The sequence below is a fragment of the Delphinus delphis genome, chromosome 1, assembly GCF_949987515.2.
Source record: "Delphinus delphis chromosome 1, mDelDel1.2, whole genome shotgun sequence".
In the NCBI taxonomy this organism is placed as follows: Eukaryota; Metazoa; Chordata; class Mammalia; order Artiodactyla; family Delphinidae; genus Delphinus; species Delphinus delphis.
The window spans coordinates 53,006,515-53,031,111 of record NC_082683.1 but is presented as its reverse complement, the minus strand read 5'-3'; the positions used below and the strand labels follow the sequence as shown (position 1 = coordinate 53,031,111).

The window sequence follows — 24,597 nt, the reverse complement described above, 5'->3', positions numbered from 1 at the left end:
GGTCGGCAAACTTTTCTAAAAAGGGCCAAATAGTATATATTTTAGGCCTTGTGTGCCATCTGGTCTCTTGCAACTACTCAACCTTGCTGTTGTAGTGCAAAAGTAGCCATGTACAGTAAATTGCAAATAAATGGGCATGGCTGTCTTCCAATAAAATTTTATTTATGGACCCTGAAATTTGAATTTCATTTAATATCTCAAGTGAAATATTCTTTTGAATTTTTTTAAGCACTTAAAAATATAAAAATCATTTTTAGTTTGTAGGCTTTACAGATGAAGTAGTGGACTGGATTTGGCCTGTGGCCATAGTTTGCCAACCCCTGCTTTATAGCATAGCTATTGATATATGTGTGTCTTACTTATATTTCTACTGAATTATATATTTTTGAGGGTTATTTTTCTTATGTTCATCTTTAAAACCACCACAAAAGTAACACAGTGCTTAGCCTAATGGTGGGTAATTAAAAATACTTGTTGATGAATAACTCGTAGATGTTTAATTTTCCATAAGAGCCTTTACATAATATGATTTCAGGAAAGAAATGAACTAAAGCACTAGAAGCCAGAAAAGATATTTATAAAGAAGGTTGTATTTTCTAAAAGTATCTCAGTTTGTGGCTAGGTCTTTATTTTGTTGCTCTTAGCGTTAGTAGAATTAAAATGATACAGTCTAACATTACTAGTAAATTCAACTTTCTCGTAACTCAGTGGTGATTAGTGAGATCAGTAATAAGATCTATATAGCATCTTTTATTCACCAAAGTCATCAAATTCTCAGATGGCTAGCATTAGCTACCTTTCTTACGGGTATTAAAAGCCTTATGCCACTTAAGTTTTCTGTGATCAGATCTACACCTGTTAGCATTTTTGAGGCTTATTTGAGATGGAAGAATATTTGACATATTTAGCATCAGAGAAAAATCCCTAACTGGTGGGATGGGCTTCACTTTAAAGGTAGTTGGAACTATATGGTTTGGCTGTATTTTTATTGAATACAACAGAGAGATACTAACTGAATATGGAAGATGGGGATGCTAAGGTTCTATCCCTTTTAGGTCTATATCATAAATAGCAGCCATGCTATCTTATAAAAATGCTCTTAGGGCCCACTCTCAATGAATATTGAGATGCAAGTGCCATTGGTTTGATCAAATATGATATTTGTTGTATTCCTTAGTAGCTGGGAGCCCTTCTAAAGGGTGGGGCACATTGCAATTTGTGGGGATTCCCTGATTTTTTTCTTTTCTTTTTTCTCTTTTCCTTGTCCTTTTTTTTTTTTTTTTTTTTGTAAAGCTGTCAGTCAATACACAACTGTCCATGTTTAGGTAACATTTATTTCTTTAGCAATGGAATGATAGATATAAGACATTGCATAGAGAGCCCATCTTGATACCAAGTTGTCTAAAGATTCCTTTTTTCTTTCTTTCTTTCTTATTTTTTTTAACAAAAGGATAATACAATTTAGTCTTACTATGAAGCTGTACTCCTATAACAGAAAAATGTTTTTCTATGGTATGGTTATAAGATATACACTTATAAAAGCTCATTATTTTTTTTCTATGTAATATGTATCCAAATTGGTTTATAAATATAGAAAGCCTTGCCCTAGTCTCTTCTCTTATACAGTTTCCAATCTAATGAAGATTTCAGCATCAAGGTGGTGATTATTAATGAATTTTCAAATAGTAGGATTACTCAACCCATTAATAAAAATGGGATGAGAAATTTCAGAAACAGTGGCAGCTCCCTCATCTGGAAGTAGGGGTTAGTTACTTTACTTAAGAGCTTGGAAATAAAAATATTTTGGACTAGAAGAAAAATTAAGCATGAATCCTGAAATTAATTTTAAAATTACTCAAACATACAAATGCAATAACTGTTTATTTTGAACACATTACTGACTATTGATGTTTTGTTTTGTTTTTGTATGAAGGTCTCCTGATTTTCATGAAGAAATCAAGGTTAAACTCCCTGCTACTTTAACTGACCATCATCACTTGCTTTTTACTTTTTATCATGTTAGTTGTCAACAAAAACAAAATACTCCTCTTGAAACTCCTGTTGGATACACGGTAAGTATATTTTGTTAAATATTTAGCCCTTTGATCTTAAATATAATTAACAATATTTAAGATAATTGGTGTTCATTATTATTTGAGTATTCCTTATCTGATTCCCCATGTTCGTTAGGAAGGGTCATCATAACAAGAAAATTCTCAATATAGTTAACCAGTGTCATTAATTAACTAACTAACATGTGTAAACACTTAGGTGTTGGTCCTGATTACTGTATATTTACCCAACAGTACTGTGTAAATGTAACAGTTTTAAGCGTTCTTCGGAAGAAAATGGTTTGAACGTAAAATGATTAAAAGAGATGTAAATGTAAACAGTTTTAAGCGTTCTTCGGAAGAAAATGGTTTGAACGTAAAATGATTAAAAGAGACCCTTGGCAATTAAAACCCTTTTTAATTGTCTTAATTAAAGCAATTAAAACGCCTGAGTATTTTTTGAAAATCATTACTATTGAATCACAAAAGTAAACCTAAGATGAATACATCAGAGTGTGCTACCACAATTTTGTCAGAAAGGCATGCCTTCACCTAAAAGAGAAAAACTAACATTTGATACATATCTTTTGTCTTCAGCTTATGACATGAATTTTTGCTAAATGTAAGAAAATAAGTTTATGTCATACTTCTTAGTTTTGTTTCCAACATTCTTATCTAATCAAATCTTTCTTTCCCTATTTACATTGACACTATTACCCCAGTTTAAAATTGATTCACTTTGTGGCCTTTTCTACTTTCTATTACCAACTTTCCCTTGGATAATGAGGACCTGCTATAGATTTAAGTATTGCATAGTTAGCTGGTAATGTTTTGGGGATCCTCCTTAAATATTGTTGGGGAAACTTCTTTAGAGGAATTATGAAAACCTATTATTATTACCTGATAATTAAATCCCCTTGGTGTTTAGTGATGTGAAATGAATTTGGCTCATACCAAGTTCTTAAAACAGATTTTCCAAGTAATTACTTTTATAACAAACATATTTAAATTAATATTGTTTCCTTTTTATTTAAAAGTGGATACCGATGCTTCAGAATGGACGATTAAAGACTGGGCAGTTTTGCCTACCGGTCTCACTGGAAAAACCGCCACAGGCTTATTCTGTACTGTCTCCTGAGGTCAGTTTCTCTCACATTGAAAATCTCCAGTTTGAATGAAATGGGCTTTTCATTACAAAGATAGTTTTCTCAAACTTGCTGTTTCTTCTCTCTCTAAGTATGTATATAGTGAAGTAATAATATTATTTTCCAAGGGACATTAGCAGCTTTGATGATGACATATGTGACTTGAAAGAAACAAAAACATTGGGAAAATCTCAATCAAGAATCAGTAGCCACTGTTCAAAAACCAAAGTGCCTTTTGAGAGAACGGTTACATGATGATTACCAATGTCTCTTAATGCTTTGACTACAATTGTTTGTAACCATTAATCTGAAATGTGTCTTGTGAATGTTCTCCTGGTGGCATTTATTTTTCATTATACAACTTTAAAAGTTTTCACAAATAAATTTATATTGTTTTTAATTTAAAAAAAAAGGCAATGTAAGGCTACTGCTCTGACCTCCTTTCTCACCATTCTCTGTCATTCTGCCCTGACTATATAGCACAGCGCCTTTGTTGTTCCTCATACATGAAGAGCACATTCCCATCTCAGGCTGTTTGTACTTTCCTTTGCTGGCAATGCTCTATCACAAGACCTGCTTCTTATTTAATTCAGATATCCACTCAAATATCCCCTCTTCAGAGAAGTCATCTATAATTACTTTGTTTTAAGTAGCAGCCTCCATCGCTTTTTATCCCTTTGCTTATCCTCATAATACTTATCACTGGGACTTCCCTGGCAGTCCAGTGGTTAAGACTCGGCACTTCCACTGCAGGGGCTTGGGTTTGATCCCTGGTCAGGACCTAAGATCCCACATGCCGTGGGGCGCAGCCAAAAAAAAAAAAACTTACCACTGACTTTATAGTTCATATATCTTTGTTTATCTGTTTATTGTCTACAGAGTATAAGCTCCATGAGGTTAAGGACTTTGTCTTTCTTATGCATTGCTGTATCTACCAGTGCTTAGAATAGTGCTTGGCTCATAGTAGACAGTTAATGAATATTTATTAAATGAATGAATAAAGACCGTAGGAAAGAAATAGGACAGAAACCCCCCAACCCCCAAATCTTTCATTCAGTTTTCCAGGAACATATCTTTTCAGTAAAATAAATTAGTCTTCTGTCAGGGGTAGCATCGTATTTCAAAAGGATATATATATATATATATATATATATATATATATATATGTTTTTTTTTTTTTTTTTTTTTTTTGCGGTACGCGGGCCTCTCACTGTTGTGGCCTCTCCTGTTGCGGAGCACAGGCTCCGGACGCGCAGGCTCAGCGGCCATGGCTCACGGGCCCAGCCGCTCCGCGGCATGTGGGATCTTCCCGGACCGGGGCACGAACCCGTGTCCCCTGCATCGGCAGGTGGACTCTCAACCACTGCGCCACCAGGGAAGCCCCCAAAAGGAAATATTTTAAAAGAAAATATAATTTTATGGAAGTTATAGATTTGTTCTTAATTGATTTGCAGATTCAAGGTCACCTTTCTAAAGGGGGAGGCTGATGGTTTTCTTCTAGCTACAACGTGTATGTTCATATATAAAGAATATGGTGATAATTTGGATTTGACTATAGATACATAGTATGGCTGATTGATATGTGAGATTAAACTACCTGATTAAGTGCTTAAACTTTTGTATATTTTAATTACTATATTAAAAGAACAGTATATATTCTTAGCATCATTATTATATTTTGTTTTTATTTTTTATTTTTTTTTGCGGTACGCGGGCCTCTCACTGTTGCGGCCTCCCCCGTTGCGGAGCACAGGCTCCGGATGCGCAGGCTTAGCCGCTCCGTGGTATGTGGGATCCTCCCGGACCGGGGCACGAACCCGTGTCCCCTGCATCAGCAGGCAGACTCTCAACCACTGCGCCACCAGGGAAGCCCCATTATTATATTTAAAGCATAGTATATATTAATTTTAGTGCTTAATTTAAAGCAAGTGAGAGATAAATTCTTAAATATTTGACTTTTATAGGTCATTGCTTAATGCAATTTTGTATTCACTTTCCTGGTTGAGGTTGAGCTGTCTTTGATTCAGAAAGTCAGAGAACTTCTGATATGTGTTAACTTCAACAGTTCTTTGGACCTTAGAATATGAAGCTTGCCATATAATCACACTTAGGTACTGAGAAACTAATTTCTGTAACTAGTGAACTATTGCTTTATTATATTTCACTCAGTGGTAATTTTCAGTGATAAATGGATCATTTTCTTCTTAAAACTGGGTAAAAAGGAAGGTGAACCTTTGTTGGCTTTGTTTCACCACATTTTCTTGGTTTTCTGGTGTTTCCCCCTTAAGTTTTCATGTTCTTTTCACTCTGAACCTGTAAGCGCTCTTCCCAGGCAGGATCACTGACTGCAGTTCTGTGAACAGTACTCTCAGAGTGGTGTAGTATGTAACTTACAAGAGGACCAAGATGCTCTTGACTCCTACTGCTAGTTGATGAATCTTAAAATCTGCATCTCTGCTCACTCATTTCTTGCCAGTTATTTGTCTGGTAAATTAAAAAGCCTAGTGATGTCTTTGCCAGGATGTTCTGTAGATATCTCAGACATAAAATGTCCCAAACTGGACTCATTCTTGTTGAATACTGTTGGAACTTTATGGTGAGAGGCAAACCTTGGCCCCCCAATATGCCTCAACAGAGTGATTCTAGTGAATTTATCTCAGTTCAGTGTCATCAGCGTTTCAGGATTAGTGTTTATTGGGCTCCAGGAAGCAGATTCATGCTTACAAGATTCATACAAGATTGACATATAGACTAGCATGGCAGTTTATCATCTCTATTTGCATAGGTATGCAAAGATCAGCATATAGGATATTTTTGAATTTAACAGTGGTTACACCTGAGGATAGTTATACTTTTCAATTTTTTGTTATTTTATTTAATAATATAATACACACTCATGAATCCACCACCCAATCCAAGAGCTAGAACACTGACAATAGTTTACATCACTTATGTGCTCCTCCCTTACTCCATACTCTTCTTCCTTCTAACTACAAAAAGCTAGACTTTAAAAAAAATTGTGGTAAAATATACATAAAATTTACCACTTTAACTATTTTTAAGTGTACAGTTCTGTGTTATTAAGTACATTCACATTGTTTTGAAAACTAGCCTCTTAAAACTACTTTTTTTTATTTCCAGCAAGAGCAAAAGTTTATTAAAAAGTTTATCTTCTTGGGCTTCTCTGGTGGTGCAGTGGTTGAGAGTCCGCCTGCCGATTCAGGGGACACAGGTTCGTGCCCCGGTCTGGGAAGATCCCACATGCCGCAGAGCGGCTGGGCCCGTGAGCCATGGCCGCTGAGCCTGCGCGTCCAGAGCCTGTGCTCCGCAATGGGAGAGGCCACAACAGTGAGAGGCCCGCGTACCACAAAAAAAAAAAAAAAAATGTATCTTCTTTAGAAATTTAACCAGAATATTCCATTCTGATTAATGGAGAATTTAGTGTATTACAAACATCAAAATATTAGGGGCAAATCAACACCTACCAAAATGTCTGGAATGGTGAATGGCCAGATGTGTTTGGAGGTTTCATGTACTGAACTTAAAAAAAAAAAAAACCTTCTGAGTTGGTTATACACCTGTATTTCCAATCATTTCTGGGAAGGTGGGGGCAGGGGGGTAAGCCAGGAATCAGATTTTGAGAATAAGAAACGTGGAGCTGCAAAGAGAGATGTTAACAAGCAAAGAAGTAAAATATTAGGGAGAAAAAAATGATTTAAAAAAAGTACTACAGAGTTGGGGTAAAATAAAACTGAGTATAAATGGTCTGTATGGTAAGGAAAAGAATTCCTTGGTGATCTCAGCCTATGTGGGTCAGAAATAAAGTGGGTGAGAGGCCATTTATTTTTTTGACTGAGATACCCTCAGACCATTTTTCTGTAAGGTTTTTTTCCCATAGAATCTTTTATTTTTTTAATTTAATTTTATTATTTTTTTATACAGCAGGTTCTTATTGGTTATCTATTTTATACATATTAATGTATATATGTCAATCCCAATCTCCCAATCTCCCAATCTCAATCACCTCCCACCCCCACCCCCCCGGTAAAACTACTGTTTTTTCAAAAATAAATTTATTTATTTATTTTTGGCTGTGCTGGGTCTTTGTTGCTGCGTGCAGGCTTTCTCTAGTTGCGGAGAGAGGAGGCTGCTCCTTCGTTGCGGTGCGCGCGTTTCTCATTGTGGTGGCTTCTCTTGTTGTGAAGCATGGGCTCTAGGCGCGTGGACTTCTGTAGTTGTGGCACACGGGCTCAGTAGTTGTGGCTCACGGGCTCTAGAGCACAGACTTAGCAGTTGTGGCGCACCGGCTTAGTTGCTCCGCGGCATGTGAGATCTTCCGAGACCAGGGCTTGAACCCGTGTCCCCTGCATTGGCAGGCGGATTTTTAACCACTGCACCACCAGGGAAATCTCTAAAACTACTTTTTAATTGAGGTATATATGTGCCTAAAGAATACATTGTTTACTTTGCTTATTTTATGAATTTAATGAAAAGGTTATGCTATAAATAATCCTCTGAGACTTGCTTTTTTCATTCAGCATTATATTACTAAGATTTAGTGTTTATTATCAAAATAAAATGTTCCTTCGGAATTTCATTGTACTTAGAATATAATCTAGATCTTTTTTCCTGCGACCTACAGGAAATCTCTGAAAGACCTGGGCTCTTCCACTTCTACAGCATCATCTTCTACTACCACCACACCCCTTGTTCCGTACTTACAGCTTCTTCCAAATTTTTTCCAGCCTCTCAGTCTTTGAATTTTGTCTTTCTTCTTCCTGATCTCCTCATGGCTGGAGTCTTTTCATTATATTTATTTCATTATATATTTCAAATAGCACTTCCTCAGAGGGGCTTTCCCTCACTCCATGAATTTTCAACCCTTCCTTCCTCCACACTGCTAATACAGTCTATCATTTTTAATCCATTTTTATTTACTAAATACTTATCACTATCTGAAATTCTTATTTTCTTTTTTTCTACAAGAAATGGGTAGTAAGCTCCCTGAGAGCAGATGTTATGTTTATCATGAAACCCTAGTACCTAGAAAACTGTGTAGAGACTTCAGTAAATATTTGTTGTATGAATTTAAAGAAGAAAATTACAGGATTATTGGTATTAGCAAAAAGTAAAAAATGGAAATTACCTGGATGTCTACCAAGGGTTTGTTTAATTAAATTTTTGTACAGCCATACAATGATACAGTAGTTAAGAGGAGTGATATAGATTTAAATATCCCAATGGGACATTTGTAATAAAAATATAAAAACAAACAAATAATGTCTTGACAACCAAACTCAATATGTAGATACATCAGCAACTGGGTGGAAATTGTTTGGAAAATATATACCAAATTTAGCTCTCAAAGGGGTGTGGGATTATGAAAGTTTTTTTGTTGTTGATTTTTTTTCTAATCTCATATACCTTTGAAAGGCAGTATAACATAATATCCAAAGTTCCACTCCCAGCTCCCACTGACCTCAGGTGAGTTCCTTATTCTGCTGTGGACTAAATTGTTCTAACCCCCAATGTGATAGAATTTGGAGATGGGGCCTTTGGGAGGTAATTAGGTTAAATGAGGTCATGAGGATGGGCCCTCATGCTGGGATTAGTGCTCTGTAAGAAGAGACACCAGAGAGCTTGCTCTCTTGGCTGTGTGAGGACATAGTGAAAGGTGGTCATCTGCAAGCTAGGAAGGGGTTCTCACCAGAAACTAACCATGGTGCGCCTTGATATTGGACTTTTCTAGTCTTCAGACCGTGAGAAAATAAATTTCTGTTATTTAAGCCACCCAGTATATGACATTTTGTTGTGGCAAACCGAGCTGATTAAGATAGTCTCTCTGCCTGAATTTTCTTATCTGTAAATTGAGGAGAATAATTAATGCCTACAATAATTGGGTTATGTTGATGACTGAATGATTAATCGTACGTAGAACATTTAGAATGGTACCAGGCACATGAAAAGTGCTAAAGAAGTGTCTGCTACTATTATGCCATTCCTATTGCCACACTATTTGTTAGAATATTTTAAGAGAGTAGTTCTTACTTTAGCATGCATCAAAATCACCTGGAGTGTTTGTAGTAACACCAGTTGTTTAACCTTACTCCCAGAGTTACTGATGAGGTAGGTCTGGGCTGGGGCTTGATTATTTACATTTCTTCAAGTGCCCAGAAGATATTGATGCTGCAGACTGTTTTTAAAGAAGTATGTGTTCACATTTTATTTGGATGTCCTTTTTTTAAAGCTGAAAATGAGTGTTTTGGGTTGAAAGAGCTAGTACTCTTTCGTGTGCTGAGTAGTTTCAATTTACTCCACCAGCGTTTGTTTCTTTTTTAAAGTTTCAATACCTGTATTATTTGCCTCAGTAAAGATACTGAATTTCTTACCTACTTAGTATTGAATTTTGTAATAGGAAACTTCCTTTATTTGGTTTTATTTTCTTCATATAATAACAATATAAAACCATGGGAAAGAAATCCTATCTTCCTATATATGTATATGTATATATTGTTGTTTGTTTGTTTTGTTTTGTTTTGCTGAGACTTTCTATTTTTGTCATTTGTTTCAAGGATGTTTGTAATTGCTTGTGGAGCTTTTTTTTTCCCCTGATGGCTGTTTTAAACTCCTTGTCAGATCTGTCCAGTATCTAAATATTGCTGTCTGTTGATTGTCTTTTCTCATTTAAGTTGACATTTTTCTGGTTCTTGGTATGACGTGTGATTTTTTGTTATATCCTGAACATTTTGGGTATTATGTTATGACTCTAGATCTTACATAAGTCTTGTGTTTTTAGCAGTAGGGGGAGGTCCTGTTGCCAGGTGGAGGTAAAGATTCACATTCCCCACTCCGCGTTGGGTTGGGGGTGGCTTATTATTGGGTGGAGGTAGGATTTCGGGCCTCAGTTGACACCTCCCTGGCTGTGAGGGTGAGGGGGAAACTTGTTACTTTTCCCTGATTGGCCTCCACTAACCCCACAATTAGTGGAGGTACTTTTTATCAGTGGACTGGGACCAGTTCCCATCTCTGTCTTCTCTGATACCAGACAGTTTGTGAGGGTGGGTTAGGGATTGAGGAACTTCATTATAGCCAGCTGAGGGTGGACACCTAGGCCCCTCACTCAGCCTGTGGAGGTGGAATGGGGCTGTGATTCGTTTCCTTGTGTTTGGCCAGATTAGGGCAATTGTTGCATTTGACTAGAGGGAGCAGGCTTTTCCTGGAGTTTTGTTTTTTTTTTGTCTGTTTCTTTTGGCAATTCTGGGTTGCCAGCTTCTCTAGCAACTAGCCCAGGATACATGAGGCAAAACTAAAACCCAGGACACACTGCCTTATAGTTCCTTGTATCCTGAGGTTCCCTAGCCCGTCTGCATCCTTCTCTCCCCTTTCAGTCTTTATGTTTATTTTCTGTATCATGTTCAGGGTTTCTAGCTGTACTCAGCAGGAAGAATAGAGAGAACTGATGTACTCCCTTTTAAAAATAATTTTTGTGATATGATTTTAATTAACACTGCTAGCAATTTATATCAGAAAAAAATGTTTTCTAATCCTTAAAACAATAGACTTCCTTTGCTTATGAATATTTTAAAGCCCAATTAAAACATAATAGAAGTGTTTAAAATAAAGAAAATAGGATACTGTTAAGCCATTAAGATATTGTAGATGTGAAGTTATTGGCATGAAAAGAGATTCACAATGTAATAGGTGAAAAACAGGTTTCAATATAATATGTTTGATATATCACCTATGTAAGGGTGTATTTAAAAATACATATGCATAAGGGAAGATCTGGAATGATATAAAGGTATATGTTTCTGGGAAGATAGAATTTTGAGTGTATATTTTCTGCCTTTTGCTCCTTGAGCCTTTTACTTCTCTTGTAGGAAACATATTGATTTTTCTAATAAGAACAAAATATAAATTCTACATTTATTTGTACTGCATAAAATATATTTCCACAGTATTTTTTCTCATTGAGATATTGTAATTTTTTTTCATAATTCACATTTGTTTCAGAATTCATAATCAAGTTAAGCATCTGTGGTCATTGTATTCAATATCTTATAGGTTCCTCTGCCTGGCATGAAATGGGTAGATAATCACAAAGGTGTTTTTAATGTTGAAGTTGTTGCTGTTTCATCTATCCATACACAGGTAAGTGAGTTTTAATAATTTTTGTGATCAAATTTCACTTAAATGAATTGAACATTTTGTCTAGAACTTAAATCAGTTTTGTCTGCTATAAGATTTATGAGACTATATATCAGTTAAAAATGTATAGGTTTGGAAGTTACTTTTTAAAGGAATTAATAAAATATCATTTAATGTGAACAAAAGCAAATATTTTGCTTTTCAAAATGTTATTGACTTCATTTTGAAAATTCAGTGATTTTTTGTCTAAGTTTCTAGAACATAGCAGAATAATTAGAGTTGAAAAACCATCATCCAGCTCGTTTTACTTCTCATAGACTTAGATATTTCAAATGGAAAGGGTTCTTAGGGATCACCATATTTTTCACTATATTTCTGGAATGTGCCAAGCTCTTTTCAAAGCCTTTGTATTTACTCTTTCTTTAGCCGGAATGCTTTTCCTTCTCACATTCATTTGACTTCTCTTCATTAAGGCTTCTCCTTACCTCAGAGAAGCCTTTGCTGGTGACTCTTAAACATAGCAGCTCCATCACTCTGTATCGTCTTACCCTGCACTCCTTACTGCTTCTTATTTTCGCTTGCGTGCTCTTGCACTTTTGCTTTCTCTCACTGTGTGTGTGTGTGTGTGTGTACATATAAAGGCATTCATATCCTTTGTTTATTGGTTCTTTCCCCCATTAGACTGTAAACTCTGTGAGGTCAGGGACGTTGTTACCTGTGAAGGAAAGAGCCTGCCCTTAAAGTACCTTACAGTGAAATAGGGGGAAGTGCAAAAATAATTATAATAAAACTAGTATTATGTTAGGTATATGAACTAAATCCTTTCAAGTACAGAGAGAGAGTTGTTTGTTTTGCTGGGAACTGAGTTGCACTGGTGAGTAGGCATTTACCATACAGAGAGAGGGTAGACAATGCAATTGGTAAAAAGCAAGTGCAAAGAGGCAGTAATCTGCCGAAGGAAGGGTAACGAATCTGGTGTGACTGCAGTTTTAAAGTATGTGGGAAATCATGGTATATGAGCATAGAAGACCAGGCTGGTAAAAGATTATGAAGGACCTTGAATGCCACAGAATTTAGGGTGTGTGGTGATTTCTAACGTAATAGTAAGTGTGAGAGAAGTAAATTTGGGAGCATACTAAGGGAGATAAATTATGGGGCTATAATGAGTTTATTTTTGAGTTTGAAGTGCCTGGGCACTTCAGATGAAGATGTCCTATAGGCAGTTGTAATTAATTAGGAGTTTAGGATTGGGGGTAACAGAATAAATGTGATAGCTGAAACTGTACTAGTGAATGTGATTTTCCAGGGAGAAAATGTAGAGTGAGAAGAGGCGGGTGTTCAAAATAGAATATGTGGGTTCTCCAACTTGAAAAGGCAAGGGGTGGTATGCAGGGGTTTCCAAGGCCACCTTTAAGTTCTGTTATTTTCTAGCAGAACTCACAGGACTCAGCATATAGTCATATTCACAGCTGTGATTTATTTTAGTGAAAGATATAAAGAAAAATAAAGTAAGGGGAAAGAGGTCAAGTCTAGATGAAATAGGACACAGGCTTCCAAGAGTTTTCTCCTACGGAGTCATAGAGGATAAGTTGAAACAGCATGTGTGAAATGTTGTCTACCAGGGAAGCTCAGTTCCCAGAGTTTTTACCATAGGCTTGTCTCGTAGACACCCTCTGCCTAACACATACCAAAATCCTAGATTTGCAAAAGGAAAGCAGGTATTAAGCATAAACCATATTGTTTGCACAAACAGTTTAGGTATAGTGAGCAATCGCCTATCAGTGGGAACCCTCCTGAAATCCAAGTTCCCAGATGCCAGCCAAGGACCAACCTTGTAAGCAGGCCTTTGAAATGTCTTAAGCTTGCTATGTTAACTCTTTTCTGCACAGTGAGGTAGGGAAAGTAAAAAGACAGGGTGCTCTATATCACGTTTTAAAACAATAGCAAAGGACTTCCCTGGTGGCTCAGTGGTTAAGAATCCTCCTGCCAATGCAGGAAACATGGGTTTGATCCCTGGTCCGGGAAGATCCCACATGCCGTGGAGCATCTAAGCCCGTGCGCCACAACTACTGAGCCTGCACTCTAGAGCCCATGAGCCACAACTACTGAGCCCGTGTGCTGCAACTGCTGAAGCCCATGTGCCCTACAGCCTGTGCGCCACAGCTACTGAGCCCACGTGCCGCAACTACTGAAGCCCACATGCTCTAGGGCCTGCGTGCCGCAACTACTGAGCCCATGTGCTGCAAATACCGAAGCCTGCATGCCTAGAGCCCGTGCTCTGTAACAGGAGAAGCCACCGCAGTGAGAAGCCCGTGCACTGCAACCAAGAGTGGCCCCCGCTCACTGCAACTAGAGAAAGCTCACGCGCAGCAACGGAGACCCAACGCAGCCAAGAAAAAAACAAAGAAACAAACAGCAAAAAGGTAGTATATACATTTTATTTAGCAGTATGCAGGTAGATCCTAGTAAAATAATGCTCCAGTGGAGTTTTTACTTTTCTGTTGTTAGATATGCTTATGTTTCCTATAGACCTTATTCTTCTGATAATGAGAAGGTTGACATTATAGTATACTGTTTAAATATATTCCTTCCCTTAATAAAATTATTCTTAATATCACATGATATCTTCTTAAGTATATAAATACATTATTTTTCAATGTATTTTTGAATCCTGTGATCATTGTTAGTGTTCTCTTTTTCTAGTGTTGGTAATATATTTGTGTTTTACTCCTGACTTTATTTTTATGGAGGCAGGTAGATACATGTATTGTCTTAATGTAACAAGGAAGGATTTGGGGCAAAATACTTCATAGAGATGATTTAGAATCTATAGAATGTAGAGGAAGAATAGAGTGGAAGTGTCTAGTGTGTAGCCCCCTGACATTCACAGTCCTGTGACTGAAACTCAAAAGCTTATAAAATTTTACAACTCTGTAATATAATTTTATCATGTGTTATAATCTTTTTTAAAGGATCAATTGAAGACAATAAATGTTTTTTATGATGTTTTGTACTTTGCTTGTAGGTGCTTTGAAATTTACTGGATATATAGTTAGAATTCAATAGAATTATTTTTATTCATTTAAAACATATAAAATTAGAACAGTATTAAAATTATAAATGTGAAGTTGTTTAGCATTACTGCCTTTTCTTAAAGTTTATTTTCATTGTTAACTAAGTAAAAGTCTTCCCAGAGTTTCAGTAGCCTTTTTCTCACATCCATTGGTCTGAACTCAGTCATCTGTAGGTATAAAGGAGGCTCAAAGAGCAGGCACATTACTGCTTTAAATAAGATTGTGGTTCTATCAGTGTAGAAGGAGGTTAAATAATAGCAGTTAGGATTTAGTCAGGAGATAGAAACTGCCAGTAATTTGAGTGGAGAAAACCTGCAAATAAATAATTGTTAACTAAGTTAAAGGTGATTCACTACTAAATGGGTTAAAAGAGAATTCTGATTGTAACAAAGATAGCAGTTGCAGAAAGTGGTAAGGGAGGAAGGAACCTAGAAACCTAGAGCAAGATCTTGAAGGATGTCAGTCAGACCTCTGAGGAGAGGACACCGCTGCTACAGGAACACAGTGCCTGCCATGCTGTAGTATTGAGGAAGCTTGGTAGAGAGCTCCTGCCGTGGAACTGTGAGAGCCACCACTGCTGCCCATGTCCCTCACCTCTGAGCCACAGCATGCACGTCTACTCGCTGCCATTAGGAAAGCAAACAGGAGGAAGAAGATTCCCTTCTAACTCCTCAAGCCTAGCAGACTGTTTCCCATACCCTCTGTTGTCGGAGCCTATCACAAGCCAGCTGACAAAGGACAAATGTAGTTTGAAGAGTCTAGCTCCAGAATTGCAAAATGTGGAAAAGATGGTGGGTTTGGATGGAGCTAAGAGGTAATAAATTAATAATGGGCTCAGGTAGGTTACTAACACACTCGCCATAATAATTGAGCTCTAAAACAATAAGGCAGACTCACACTGGAAAAAGAAATCCTAATATCAACAGTTTTTTTGAGTAATCAATAGTATTTGAAGTGGCTACTTTACAATAATAGCTGAGAATAGATGTATTTAATTGGAAACAATGTTTGTATATACGAATATGTACTTTTTTGTATTATCAATTAATATGAGATATCAGTGGTCCATAGTTTGTGGAATGTATGAAGTTATAATTGTTTAGTGCCTCTGTTCATTCTTTGTTTTAGGATCCTTATCTTGATAAGTTTTTTGCTCTGGTGAATGCTCTGGATGAACACATGTTCCCAGTCCGAATTGGAGACATGCGAATCATGGAAAATAACTTAGAAAATGAATTGAAGAGCAGTATTGCAGCATTGAATTCATCTCAGTTGGAACCAGTGGTCCGATTTCTTTATCTTCTGCTTGATAAACTGATACTTTTAGTTGTTAGACCTCCTGTCATTGCTGGCCAAATAGGTAATTTACCTATGTTGGGGGAATCATGAAATTTATCATTCAACATTTCTAACTTTTACAGAAACAGACTCATGATTCCTTTTTGCCATCTCTATAAGGACTGTGTTTGACTTTGTGGGGCGTTGTTACTTACTTGTTTCTAATGCTGGAAAATAACTTTCTTTTGTTTCTATAAAATGTGCCATATAGACTTTTACTCAAATTATGAAAACAAATTTATTTATTCACTCACCAAATATTTATTAAGCACTTAATATGTACCATACAGTGATAGGCACTGACAAAGGCATGGTTTCTGATTTTAAGGATCTCTTAGACTAGTTAAGAAAACATGCAACTGATAAATCATATTGTGTTTTACATGACTTATAATCTATATTTTCACTCATCTGCTATCCTCTATTTAATATAGCTATTATTCTCTTCGTTGACTCAAAATCTCTATCTTCTTTTTCTTGTGAGTTTTTCTTGAAGGAGAGGTATTCAGGTTTCCTACCTTTTTTCCAAGATTCATTCCTTTACTTTTGCTAACAGCTTCCACCCAATCCTGCAAAGTAGTTGAGTTTGTGAGAAATTTCAGCTAACTTGTTATAGAAGTTTCGTATTAAGTGGTGGCACAAAGGAGAATAGTATTCAACTCCTTGAGATTTTTTTAGGGACACTTGTAAGTAGAGGTGATTCTTGGGTTGAGCATTTAAAGATGAGTAGGAGTCTGACAGGTAAATAAGTAGCCCAGGGAAATGAAACAGTATGTGTATAGTATACAAACAGATAAACTAACCTGGAAATTTTGGGGGAATTACAAGTAATTAGTTATGAATTGGAGGGTTAGTGATTAGAGATGATATTGGTTGTAGGGGAGATGAAGTAGGGTCCTTGACACATTAGGAAATTGGACTATTATTCTGTAAGAATCAATAGCCTTTGAAGGATCTGGTCTTAATTAGAAAAGTAATGTGACTAGGTTGGCTTTTATAAGGATGATTTTGCACGGAGGTAGATTGAAAGTGAGAAAATCTGGAGGCAGGCAGACAGATTTGAAATCTTGAATTTTATACAAAAAATTCTGTGGTCCTGATAAAAGACAGTGATGGTGGGATAGAGAAGAGAGGGTAGTTTAAGAGATACTGAAGAGATGTTGTAGAGAGTAATGTTACAGAAGTCATAGAAGATTTTAAGAAAAAAAAGTTAACATTGTTCATTTTTGTAGATTGTATAGTAAAATAATCACAATAGTAACAAACATTTCCATAACACTTACAGTGTACCAGGAATTGTGCTATGTACTTTATTTATATTAATGTATGAAATCTTTACAACTCTAGGTATAGGTATGAATTTCATGATTTCATGAATAAAATGATGAACGTACGCTTAAAAATTTACCTAAGGGGCTTCCCTGGTGGCGCAGTGGTTGAGAGTCCGCCTGCCGATGCAGGGGACACGGGTTCATGCCCTGGTCTGGGAAGATCCCACATGCCGCGGAGCGGCTAGGCCCGTGAGCCATGGCCGCTGAGCCTGTGCGTCCGGAGCCTGTGCTCCACAACAGGAGAGGCCACAACAGTGAGAGGCCCGCGTACAGTCAAAAAAAAAAAAAAATTTTACCTAAGGATTCAAACCCAAGCAACTGACTCTAGAGTCCCACTCTTACCTACTGTACTGAAGAAGTGTCCACTGGTGAAATTAACGAGAATAGTCTTGGTCAAATAGTGAAAGTAGAAACCAGATTACAGAGAATTTAGTAATAAATAGCAGATGATGAAAGGAATGCAAAAAGCTTATACTGTTTTGAGAAGTTTAGTTAGAAGAGGATGCAAGGTTGATTAGGGCATAAGAGTGGAGAGATTTGAGCATGTTTATATGCTTTGAGAATTTATATAGAGGTGCAAGAGATTTTAATGAAGCAAGCATGTAGGACAAAAATTAAGGTGGATAGATCATTCTTATATAGGAGGCGAGCACTGCTTCTTTTGGAAAGGAACTAAAAATTGTTTCAGATTCTGATAAATTTATAGGAAGAATTTCAGGACTTTCATGCTCTATAAATTTCTACTCTGAGATAAAAAGCAGGATTTGTGGAGAAGGGAGTAAAGTGGACCTAGTTTTGTGAAGGATTCTGATGGTTTGGAATAGCTACTATGAGGAAAAGGAAAAGGAGTCAACCAGGAACACAGGTAGGATTGCTAAACCCTGCTTAGGTTTCTCTCTTTCTAGTCTCTCTTCTAGTTCAGTATATATAGATTAATCTTCCTAAATGACCACTCTATCTGATATTTCCACTTTTAGGAAAACTTATTGGCCTCATTATCTGTTCATAAATTCCTGTCTTGATTAAATAAATCATAAAATGTGAGGCGCTATTGCTCAGAATGGCTGTTTGGATTATCCATTTATTCACTGAGCTACCAGAATTTCCCAATTTTTGCAAAATTCTTGTTATATACTAACTTGAATGGCTGGGTAGGTATTACTTAGCCTGGCATTTAATGTGCTATAGTCTTACCTCAACCTGGTTTTCTACCCTTTTTTCCTTCTAATCCTTTTACAGAGCTACTCACTTCAATTAAGTTGCTTATCAACTCTTTTCTATTAATATTTTTAATAATCTACTTTTATTGGTAATTTTTATTTTATAAACAAAAGTAACATGTGCTCAATGTATGGTATTTAGTTTCTCAGAGTCATCTCTAAAATGAGAAGTTACTTCTCAAAGGTTATATATAAGATAGATTTTTTACTTATCATGTGCTTTGTATTGTTTTACAAAGTAGTGGGTACTGTTTGATGATTCTTTTTTTCTCACTAAGCAAAGCCACATAGTTTTCATGTTAAATTAGTAAAATTAGTTTTTTCTCATTTTTTTAAGAAAAGTATTTTTGATTCAGTTAATACAGTATCATAAATATACCATAAAATTAATATCAAATATCATCTTTATACGCTTACTGTGTGTAGTCACTATACTTAATGCATATAGTGAAGGCAAAACCTTGATCTTTTTGGAACTTACAGTCTAAAGAAGTTAATGGAAAAATATTTTCCTCCTTCTTAAAAGTAAATCTAGGTCAAGCATCATTTGAAGCCATGGCATCAATTATAAATCGGCTTCACAAAAACTTGGAAGGAAATCATGACCAGCATGGCAGAAACAGCCTTCTCGCATCATATATCTATTATGTTTTTCGCCTACCGAATACTTACCCTAATTCACCATCACCAGGTATTTTATTCTTTTTACTAAGAAACTATCTTGCATAGATTATGTGTTCATAATAGGATTGAAATAATCTTGTAGTCCATGGTGTGATGCATTTATTCAATAGCCGACATTTGTTGAATGCCTGCTAAGTGCCATGGGCTATGCTATGTACTGGAGTTAAAAGGATAAACAGGTTGTATTTTAAAGCATCATTATTTATACAGCTTCCTTTAAGTTGAATTAGAGAGATCTTGGTTGAATTAATTTTTGGAAATGAACCTTGAAAATAACTTCCGTCTCTGGAAGCATTTTATCATTCCCAGTTAAGATAAATAATTTAGAAAAATGGTGCAGATGAACTAGTTTGCAAGGTAGAAATAGAGACACTGATGGACACCAAGGGGGGAAAGCGGGGCAGGGGGAGGTGGTGGTGGTGGGATGAATTGGGAGATTGGGATTGACATATATACACCAATATGTATAAAATAGATAACTAATAAGAACCTGCTGTATAAAAAATAAAATTTAAAAAAAGTTGCATCGCAAGGCATTATGGGTAAAATTGGAAGGAAGAGTATTTAAGAATCCCCACTGAGGTTCTCTGAGTCTATTTGAGGCTAATGCAGTCATCTCAGCTTGATTTATGATTATGTAGTCTGACGTACGAACTGCTGTTTGTGAACAGTTTAATAAAAGGCTATTGCTCCAAATTCCAAATTAGCAGTGAGGGTGATTTTTATTAGAAAAGACATTTGTGGAGGATTTTGTTCTTGATACTTAATAAAGTGAGTTCTTTTTCTCAGTATAATACATGCTGTTGACTTGTGGCTCAGCTCTAGGGACCTGATGTTGTATTCAAAGAGTAAAAACATATCTCTGCTCATTGTTTATTTACTACATTTTGGGGTACATATGGCAAAGTTGTTTTCCTTACAGTTCCCAGTTCAGTTTTTTCTCTTGATTATGTGTTAAAAATGTGTGCATAAAGTTCCCCAGTATCTCAGTAAAAAAAAAAAAGATAAATAGAATGTTATATTTGTCATTCAGAGTGCTATTGGACGTTAAAGAAGAAATACGATGGCTCAGTAGTTTCCTGGTAACCCTGTGAAACCTACAATACTGTAAAAGATTATCCTCTAGAAGAGTTCTGATCTCTTCATGGTCAATAAAATCATACAGGCTTTTTGAATATTAGAGCCCAGAGTAGCCACTTACTTTTGTTTTATATGACATAGGTGGTAGTGGTGGTGGTGGGGGATGTCTTAGTTTGAATCACTCTTTAGTTGTTCAGTTAGTAGGTTAATGATTATATTGTGCATACCTTTCAACCTGTTTACATATTTGTCTGTATGAGTCATCCATTCCTCACTAGTGATAATGGTAAGTGCCCTTTTCAGCTGTTGTCATTGTTAGCATTAATAATGGTGACAAGTAATTATGACATTCACTCTGAAAACTCGGCATAATAGTAATCTCAGTTTTAGCACGTTTTATTTCTTAATTGAAAAAGAGAGCTAATTGACTCTTAAAGTCTTGCTCATAATTTCCTATCTTGATTTCTAAAATTATAGTACTTGAGTCTCTGAGTACATAAGTGACTGTGGACTGTATATAATGCTACTCCATTTACTGTTCCATTCAGTACACTATTAGAATTTCACAGATTTTGCAAAATGTCTTTTTTACATGCTGACCTGAAGACTACAAACTACTTAGTTGACAGGTGTGTGTCATTTGCAAATATGACACTCAGAAAGATTTCTTTAAAAAAGAAAAATGGAGATACAGTTGTTGGGTACTTTATGTTCATAGATCCTGGTTGAATAATGGTATCAGGCTTGATTTCAGACAAAAAGGGGATTCTTTGCTTTTTTTTGTATAACCTGGGCTTTTAGGAGAATTATCTTTAGTATACATTTATGTATGTATATTATAAAGTTGCCATTTTGTTATAGTTAAAATTGTCACTGATAAAGATAGAGACCTAAGCCATAGTTTCATTTAAGAGATATTGACAGAAAATTGGCTCTCCCTCTTAGTGACTGTGTTTCAAGGGGCAGAGCAGGAGGGGTGGGAAAAAAGGAAAAGATATTAGCTGGAGCATTTTGGGTCTTAGACACCCTCATATATAAGGAAAGGTAACGTTTGTGTATGTTTCTTATTACTTTTGTTTTTTATTGTACATGTAATAATCATAGAAACATTGAAGAGATAATGATTGTATTTATAATTCACATGGTTTTGTCAGCTGCTGTAAAATAAATTATCTTTGTATAGCTATCACTAGGTCTGGCGTGTTTTTCTTATTTATAGTATTTTCATTTAGAAATAAAAGCAATTTATAATCTTTGTGGAATTTTGTAAAGTGGAAGAGATTTTTTCAGGTCCTTTGCTGATTAATTTTTTGCTTAATTATATGTTATTTTATGTACACCTCTAGGTCCTGGGGGTTTGGGAGGATCAGTGCATTATGCCACAATGGCTAGATCTGCTGTGAGACCTGCAAGCCTTAATTTAAATCGTTCTCGGAGCCTTAGTAATAGTAATCCAGATATATCTGGAACTCCCACGTCACCAGATGATGAAGTACGGTCAATCATCGGCAGTAAGGTAAACTGAAGATACGCATCTATAAATTTGGTTTTCAGGTTGTGAACAAATGAGAAATGTCCAATTGTTTTACTTTTTCTTAATTTTAAAGTGTATTTGAGTTAGTAATAAGAAAGAAATTGTACGTTTCTATTCTATCAGTGAACACATAAATGTTTGATGTTTCTATTAAATGTTTCTGCTATTACAAACTGGTTTGTGCGCTCTGCTCAAGAATATCTGCCAAATTAAAACATTTGTGCAGGATGACCAGTCACATACGACTCATTGTCTGTCTGATTATCATGTGAAAAATGGTTAGATTGATTTTCTAGAGGATTAAAAGAGACCTGTGACTGCTGTGTAGTTGGGACATACTATCAACTTAAAATATGAGCCTCCCTTCTCCAAAAATATCAAGAACAATGATTAACAATTAATAGAGCTGCATTTCACATGGAAAACTCTATGTAAGATGCACCAGTATTAGAAAAATATGATTTATTTAGTCATGGTTAGTGATTATCCCAGACAATAAGGGAGAGGCCAGCCAATATAAGATCCAGCTATATTTTATGTAAGCATCAATCTTTATTACCCCCCAAAATATACTTAAGGAACAAGTAGTCATTACCTTTCTATAGTTAAAGTACAAAAATAACTCAGAGTTTGAAAAATCAAAGTTGGAAAAAAAGAACAGTAAGACTGAGGCCAAGAAATCACATTATGCTGGGTTTTGACCAAACCATTTTAAATTGATTTTTTGCTATTAGAAAGAAGGAAGATACCTTTGTTATGGAATCACAGCCAACTTTTCTTTGGCATTTTAGTCTGTTAATTAGGATATGAGGAAGAATTAGTAAACGTGTTCTGGGGTCTGTGTTTAACCCTTAGCCTGAACTAAATAGACCTTATTATTTTTTTAATGATCTGAGCTTGTTTGTGTGAAATACTTGAATATGGATCAAACACATCAGAATTACTTAAATCTACTCATATGGTTACAGAAATTTTACATTCAGACACTTCTAATAAACTTTAGCATTGTGCATTTTAAAGTACCTTTTACGTAATTTGAAAGTAATTTCTCACAGATCAAAAATACATTTTTTAAAGTAATTTCTTACAGATAAAAAAAATAATTTGTAGCCTTATAATTTAAAAAATAAATTAAACATGAATTTCAATAACTTAAAGATCCAAATAGGTGTTACTCTAATTAAACAAACTTTCACTTTTTGTGAACTTTTGAGAAAATGATGTTCAGATGTATTTACATGGTTACTGCAGAGTAACCTGAGTAATATAGGAATTACAAAAGAGACGGCTTTTCTCCCTCCACATATCTTTCCATGTCTAGGAAGAGAAGGTTTTTTATCCTTGTCTTCATTCTTGATCTTTTCTCATTGTAATGGAGGTAATACTTAACATAATTTATGTACGTAAATACAGTTCTTCAGTGGAATGAATCTCATTTGTGAATTATAAGAAATTTTCCTATTAAAGAGCTTTAGACGCCATTTTTCTCAAGGTTCTACTTTTGAAACATCTCTTAATTTCCGTAAGATTTGCATTATGCTTCATTTAGCATAATTCTAGAGTTTTCCTTTATATATGATGTATTTGATAGATTATAACATCAAGATTTAGAACAAAAGTGTACATGTATTGGAATGATTATTTGTCTTTTTTCAAGTGGTTCATAAAATGGGACATAATAATGATGTAAACTTGCTTCTGGTATTATATACATAAACTTTTGAGAAAGCCGTCATAAGATGAGACTTTGTCTTATGACAATACAGTCTTGTCCTAATCAAATTTTATTCAAATGGTTTTTGTGTGTTCTTTTTTTTTTCTTTTGGTTGCATTATTTTTAATTAGTTTTTTTGTTTTTTTGCGGTACGCGGGCCTTGCACTGTTGTGGCCTCTCCCGTTGCGGAGCACAGGCTCCGGACGCGCAGGCTCAGCGGCCATGGCTCACGGGCCCAGCCGCTCCGCGGCATGTGGGATCTTCCCAGACCAGGGCACGAACCCGCGTCCCCTGCGTCGGCAGGCAGACTCTCAACCACTGTGCCACCAGGGAAGCCTCCTGGTTGCATTATTTTTGATAGCTACCTACCTTCATTTTGGACTATCATTTAGTCATAATCCCTAATAATAATGGTGTATAATTTTATCTCATTGAAAAATTATAAGGAATCTGAAGTTTATTTATAGCTACTCTTTATTTATTCTGATTTTATTGGCTTGGAAATTAGAGAAACTCTTCTTTAATGATTTTTGTCTTTCACTCTGCCTTAGCCATGGTCATACCCTTAGTCTTGTCATGATGAATAACTTTAATCCTCATTATCTCAATTTCATGCATCTTGTTCTCTAACCATTAGCTCATATTTTTCTGCCTAATACCCCAACTCCAACAATTTCTCTGCTCAGCAACCTCCAATCACTTGATCGTATGACCTTTTTACTGTACCTCACGCCCCTGATGTTCTTTCTTCCAATTTAGCCGGCTTAAATTCCATGATCAATCATTATAATTATTACCATTATAAACAAACGTCAATTCCCTTATCTTTCCCTTACTTCATTTTACTTGCTTAGCCAAACCTCAAACCATAGCTGAATTCAGTTGACTGCCTGTGCCGTTAAACATGCTTTGAGAAATGCCATGATAACTGGTCTCATTTGAAATTAAAGGCCATGAACCTCAAGAGAGCCCTTAATGCTGTCAAGCAATTATACCATATTTCTTTATTCCATTTACTTTCCCATTCTCCCAGAAAAAGGCTTAATGCCTTCTTTGGTACCTCAAACCCTCTAACAGCTCCCCACCAGTCCCCCTCCTCACTTTATCTCCTACTTCATTAAGAAAATTGAGGCCATCAGAAGAAAACTTTTGTCACCTTTGACCATCACATCTACCTACCCACTGCCATCTACTACTACCTACTACTTAAAACTCTGCTATAGATGAACTGTCCATTTCCCTAAGTCCATTCCCTGTTTGTATACAACCACCTATCCC

The 24,597-nt window shown here is 35.9% G+C and overlaps 1 protein-coding gene across 3 annotated transcripts in view; it reads left to right on the top strand.

Annotated features, from left to right (window-relative positions):
- Window positions 1–24,597, top strand: part of DOCK7 (dedicator of cytokinesis 7) — a 214,816-nt gene that overhangs the window by 99,878 nt on the left and 90,341 nt on the right. For all 3 annotated transcript variants that reach the window (XM_060023043.2, XM_060023034.2, XM_060023049.2), the window contains exons 17-22: window positions 1,934–2,072; window positions 3,089–3,190; window positions 11,261–11,347; window positions 15,547–15,778; window positions 18,834–18,998; window positions 21,418–21,587. In XM_060023043.2, the coding sequence (XP_059879026.1) occupies window positions 1,934–2,072; window positions 3,089–3,190; window positions 11,261–11,347; window positions 15,547–15,778; window positions 18,834–18,998; window positions 21,418–21,587 (895 nt within the window). The remainder of the gene's footprint in view (window positions 1–1,933; window positions 2,073–3,088; window positions 3,191–11,260; window positions 11,348–15,546; window positions 15,779–18,833; window positions 18,999–21,417; window positions 21,588–24,597) is intronic.